Here is a 6,000-nt window from a genome sequence, read left to right on the forward strand (position 1 = left end):
AGGGATTTATCTACTTAAAGTACAGCCCCAGTAGAAAGCAGGATCAAAGGCAAACATTTTCCTCTCCTTCCAAAACTTCTCCTCCGTTACTACAACCCAGAAGTTCCAGTTTCCAGCCATCGAAAAAAAATCACTAAACCTGAGATTTGTTAGGGTGCTCCACATACCCGTGTACACGCACATGTGTCTTTGCAGCAGCCTTGGAGAAGGAAAGATGGTATTATTTAAGGCAACGTTATTCTTACGGTGCTTAATTTGCACAGCTCCAACCAGTACCACTTTCCAACCAACAATTATAATTGGATATTTGTGTTATACAGCCAAGTTTTTTCACATTAGACAATTTTATCCCTTCTCCACAGTGAAAACAGACGTCCTCTGAAAAAAGGGCTTTTCAAGCCTGAGTCTCAGGTTTCACCAGAGTGAGCATTTAATATCAAACTTCACATCTTGTAAGGGGGAGCCAAAAATCCCCCAGACCAGGCTGAGTGGCTGTTCTGGAAGCTGTAAAAAATAGTAATTTTCAGCAAAAAGCCACATTGAAATGTAATTATCCCTCTAAAACATAAAAAGAAAAGCAGAAATAGCAGAATTAAATTGATATCTAAGTGTGGCTTTATGCAGAGACAGCTCTGTGACCAATTGGGGCAGGGACAGTCTGCCACACTGGGTACATTCCTCCAGAGGGATGAAGAAATTATTTGGGTTTTATTGGGTCTATGTGTAACATTTGCATCTTGTTACCACTGATATCTTAGCCTTAGAAGTTTTCAGACATTCCTCCAGGGCTTATCTTAAGCACATTTTTATTAAGTTCCCTTCTCTAAAAAAACGAGCTCCAGTGAGTTTTGACGCTCTCTGCCTTTGACAATGATAATCTTTGTCCTTTCCAGCTGCAGCAAATTTAAGATAATCTCTTCTTCAAGTGGACTTTATTAATCTTGCAAATGAAATACCATCCTGAGGTAAAACAATTATTTCCAGTTCAGCTCTTAGTAACGGTTAAGCCCGTGCTGGAAAAGACAACCAACATCTGGCAGACACAATATCTGCAGCAATTAAGAATAATTGTGAAACCATAATATACAAATCTATTCAAGTGCTGAGAGTGGAGCTCTGCACAGGCAGCTCTGCCTTCCTGCAGCTCAGAGGGAAAAAAAAAAAGCAGGGAATGACTGCAGAAGGATTTCACCAAGTCAGCAGCTGGGCCGGCCACACACAGCAGCATCTCCACTGTCACAACACACAGGGATGAGCTGGGATCTTCCAGGGATCTGCTTGGATACTTCCAGGGAGGTCTCCAGGTGGAAGGGGGGACACCTCACCTGAAGGAGCCGGGTCTGGGGTGTCCTGGCTCACCCCCTGACACATTCCTTGTGCCTTCAGCAGCACTTCAGCCTTGATCAGCAACAGGATTTAACTAAACAGGGGGGAAAATCCCATTTGTTCTCCCCTTCCCAGTTCAGCTCTCAGGTGGACCCTCCCCAGCACCTGCCAGTTGAGGTGCTGAGGCCTCTCAGCTCCATAAAACCTGAACAAAGCTCTCAAAAAACATGTTACAGGGACAGGCAGTAATACAACAAAGGGTTGGGCTGGTTTCACACCCCAACTGCCCCTCAGATCCCACATTTTCCCTCTAAATAACCTGAACAGTAACCTCAAATCCCTCACAGGGTCACACACTTAAACCTGTTTATCCTCCTGTGGTTCCCCATGGACAGAGGGATACAGAGATCCAAGATTGCAACACTGCTCATATAAACCCCCCCCCAGTTGTTCCATCTCACCTCAGAGGAGGTGAACCAGAACAGTTGATTATTATTTTTATTCTGTCTGGAAAAAAAAAACCATTTCACCTGCATGTTTCAAATTAAAAAATCTGACACTTTCCTCCATTTTCAGTCAACTGTCCCTGAAAGTATTTTTTTATTGAGCTGGTTTGACTGCAGAAGTGCAAATTTACAAAAAGACAATTTGATCTTTTCTTGTTAAAAGGGTAGTAATAGATAAAATGTTACAAAAGATCTGATAAACTATAAAATTATCTGATTTGGAATCACATCTATGATGAAAAGCTCTTCTAAATACCAGCAGTTTGAACAAAAACTAAAGAAAATTAAGCTTCATTTTCCCTACAAAACTCTTCCAGTTGCTCATTCCCCCAGCTGAAATCATAACCCCCAGTGTAAAATCACAATCATGACTAAAAAATATGAGATTATACAACATGTTAAGTAGAAAAAGATTCAAATTTATACACCATTTCAGTAAAATAACACCATCGGGGGGGGGGAAGAAAAAGCAGTTTTGGTCTGAAATAGGGCTCCTTAGAGGGAACATTTTACTTCAGGTACAAGCACAAGCCTGGGTAAAATATGATCTATGTGCTTGACTGACTGTGCACTCTACTACTGCCTAGACCTCAGAACTCCGGTTCCTTGTGTTAGGATGTCCAACAACAATTATCTTGGGGAATGGAACAAAGGAGTTGAATGTATTTTCCCCGAACAAAGCCCAAAAATTGCACAGGCAGAATTTCACCTGCCTAGTGGCCAAATATTTCAAACCAGAAACATTTGCTAGCCCTGACCTCCTTAATCAAGTGGTCACCCCAGAAAGGGGGAAAAGCCTCCACTGCTTTAAGAAATCAATGTAATTATCACTATCTGCTTAAGCACCCCTGGATGTGGGGTTGGTGGGTCCTTGGCCTGGTTGCTCCAAAAAGGCTGCGGATTTTGCTTGTTCCCAAATTAAGCAATAAATAGTTATTTTCTTGGTCACCCACCTGTGCTGAGAACTTGTGCACGCGCCCAACTCTCTGCAAGCCCCAACAGCCCCAGCAGAAGATGGGCACAAAGCTTCTTTTCCACCTGGAGCTCAGTTCCCTAAATAAAACTTGAGCATCAAAGAGATCACAGCAAGATAAGGGAACCCTAAAGTGCGTATTTATACACAGGTAGAGACACACAAATGTGCCAGGGCAGAGAATCCCTGCCCTGCACAAACAAACCCAATCCCAATGTCTGCAGGGCTGCCGACGAACACTGCAACACCCCATGAGCTCATGGAAATTCAATGGAATTGGTTAATCCACTCTGAGTGCCAGAAGGGAATTTAAACAGCACAGTATTGCTCCCTAAGTGTGCTCAAGGCCCCAGATGAAAGAGCCAATCCCCCCAAAAAAGAATGTGATGTCCATGTGGGACTGAAGGTCACAGAACAAGGGAATAATCATTCCAATTACAAAGTAATGAACATCCATAAAATACATCACTGATGTGATACGTGCTAATATGTGTTCACCACATTTTATTTTCAAGAGAAAAACCTGTTTCAGGGGTAGGAGGGTAGCAAGAATAAGATTTGAGGTTCCTCTCCGCTCCACTGAGTTTATTCGGTTTGTGCAATCCCTGAGTGTGCAGGAACACAGACTGGGGTGAAAATTTGCTTTACACAAGCAAGTAAAAGCAGAAAAATCAACTATATATCAGTAGAAAGACTGAACCTGAAGCCCCAAAAGTCTCCTTTTCACCCAGAAGCAGAAATAAATCATGGAGCCGTTAAAAAGAAGTATTCCCAACTTTTGGTGACACAGCCCACACGTATCTCCTTTAACCAAGCCACCATCCAGCACAACTTCCTCTGGCGTCACAACTCCCATCTCCCTGGCACCAACCAGAAAAACAAAAACAACCCCTTGCCACGATGGCACCCACAAGCCCAGGCTGGAAAACAGAGGCCAACTGCTGCTTTCCATCCCCCTCAGCAGTTCCAGCCATGGAGCAATCAGGGCACACAAGCTCTAAGGAGATGCACTGAAAGGAGACAGCACTTTACAGGCCACAAATCACCACTAAACCTGGCTAGAGAACGTCTCTGAGCCGAGTTCTTTCAGCAGGGAGGTGTGTTACAAAAGCTGCCGTGAACCGAGGTGTGCAGGAGCTCACTGCAGTCTGTCACCCCGGACAGAAGGAACCCAGCCGCGCTGCACAGCCCAGGAGCCGGGAATGCCGGCTGCCTCCAGGGAAGGAACAACAGATTCAGTGTGTTCTGCAGGAAAAAAACACGGCTAAGAGAGGAGGAAATGCATTTTAAGGCTAAATATGCCCAAACTCGGCCCCAAAGGGCCTGCTCGTCAGACAATGCAGGAATATCCCTGCAGAACCGCAGCTAGTTTTTTTTTTCCCTCTGGCCTCCATCTCTGCCACGGCTAAAATCCAGCAATCCAAAGGAACCTTATCCATCACCGAGGGTGAGGGAGAACACCATCAGAACCCAAGGGCTGCCCACAGGCCAAGAGGGACCTCCAGGGCTTACAAAGGCTTTTGTTTTGGCTAATTCCGAGGCACATCTTGGGAGTGCAAACCCTCCCCTGCAGTATTTGCAACCCAAATATTGCAGCACTGAGCTAATTTCGGGGAGCTGGCACAAAAAAAAAATTGACTACTGGAGTAATCGGACCAGAAAACGACACTGAGCTAAATTTAGCAGTAACTATGCAATGCAATATTAATAAGAGATTATTTCCTTTCTCCAGGTTTTTTTTTAAGTTAAGCTGGCAATGCTCCTTTTAAAACCAAGGCTCTCCATCCCCCCCAGGGATGGATCCTACAGTTTCCTGGGTGCCAACATGAGGCTCAACCCCAGTCAGGCTCTCCATCCTCCCAGGGACGGATCCTACGGTTTTTTGAGTGCCAACATGAGGCTCGACCCCCACTGAGGACAAGCCTCTCTCGGGAGGGAGGGAGGGAGCCCTGGGGAGGGGGGAGCGCTGTCCCCACGTCCCCAAGGCTCCCCCCCAAACGCTCCTAGGGAAGGATGCCCCGTTTCCCCGCAGTGCAGGCACGGATATCCCGCATCGCTCCCCCTCCTCTCCCCATCGCTCACTTTCTCTTGTACTCGTCGCGCTCCCGCTTGACTTTGGCCAGCACGTTGTAGAGGGCGCGGATCTCGGGGGTGATGGTGTCGATCTGCACCCCGACCCCGTCCGGGTGGATCCAGGACACGCCGGGGCCCTGCACGGTCTCCAAGCCGCCGCCCCCGGTGCGGCGGACCTGGGTGTAGCTTCAGATGGTGCCGGGCAGGCGCCCGTAGTGCGGCGGCGAGGGCAGCGCGCCGTGCCCGGGCCGGCGCGGCAGCAGCAAGCGGGGGGTCCCGCCGTCCGTCTGCCCCGCCTGGTCCGGAGAGTCTTGTAGCGCAGCCGCCGGTCGCGCTCGCTCTGCTGGGCCGCAGCTGCTCTCCAGCAGCGGTGCGCGCCGCTCCAGCTCGTGCACCCTGGGGCAGGAAGCAGCGACGGAACCGCACGTTTCAGCCCTTCAGCAGGTGGATGTTGGAGCCCAGGTCGTTCCGCGCGCGGCCGTGACCGGGGGGCCCCCGCCGGCCGCGCGGGCCGCCGCCGCGAGGGGCCCAAGCGGGCAGGAGGACGAGAAAGAGGCGCGGCGGCGGGGGAGAAGGCGCGGGCCATCTCCCCGAACAGCAGCGAGTTCATGGGGAGGGAGCGGTGCGGAGGGATGGAGAGGGCGGCGATGAAGAAGGAGGCGATGGAGCGGCGAGGGACGAGCGAGGCGCTGCCGGTGCCTCCCGTCGCTGCGCGCCGCCGCCGCTGCCCGGGCTCTGAGCGGACACCGGCGCGGCCCCGCCCCCCCGCGCCGGGGCCGCGCCCGCCCCGCGGCCCCTCTGATTTGCATAACCACGCCCACATTTCCATATCAGGTCTCCTATTTCCATGGCCACGCCCCATCAGTCCGTACAGGACTGCGTTATTTGCATAACTCCGCCCCCTCTGCAGGCCCCGCCTCCCCGCGGTGCCGCAGCCGCGCGCGGGTCCCTCCGCGTGTCCCCAGGGCGGGGGGGGCGCTGGTTTTTGGGGGTAATCGGGTCCAACGCGCTCCACAGCCCTCGGTGTGCTCCCGGATCAATTGGCAAATGTGCAATAAATGGGATAAAGGCCCCTGGCCTTGCATCCCTGCTTTTGGCTCTCTGGGAAACCACCTTATTATT

General features: G+C 50.2%; 1 protein-coding gene across 1 annotated transcript in view; it reads right to left on the bottom strand.

Moving 5' to 3' along the window:
• IFFO2 (intermediate filament family orphan 2) overlaps nt 1–5,488 on the bottom strand; it is a 38,448-nt gene extending 32,960 nt beyond the window's left edge. The window contains 6 exon segments of the mRNA XM_008927306.3: nt 4,888–5,182; nt 5,185–5,231; nt 5,233–5,279; nt 5,281–5,351; nt 5,354–5,437; nt 5,440–5,488. Coding sequence (XP_008925554.3) covers nt 4,888–5,182; nt 5,185–5,231; nt 5,233–5,279; nt 5,281–5,351; nt 5,354–5,437; nt 5,440–5,488 — 593 coding nt within the window.
• Nucleotides 5,489–6,000: the final 512 nt, after the last annotated feature.

Source organism: Manacus vitellinus, unplaced genomic scaffold, assembly GCF_001715985.3.
Source record: "Manacus vitellinus isolate BGI_N305 unplaced genomic scaffold, ASM171598v3 scaffold_92_pilon, whole genome shotgun sequence".
Taxonomy (NCBI): domain Eukaryota; kingdom Metazoa; phylum Chordata; class Aves; order Passeriformes; family Pipridae; genus Manacus; species Manacus vitellinus.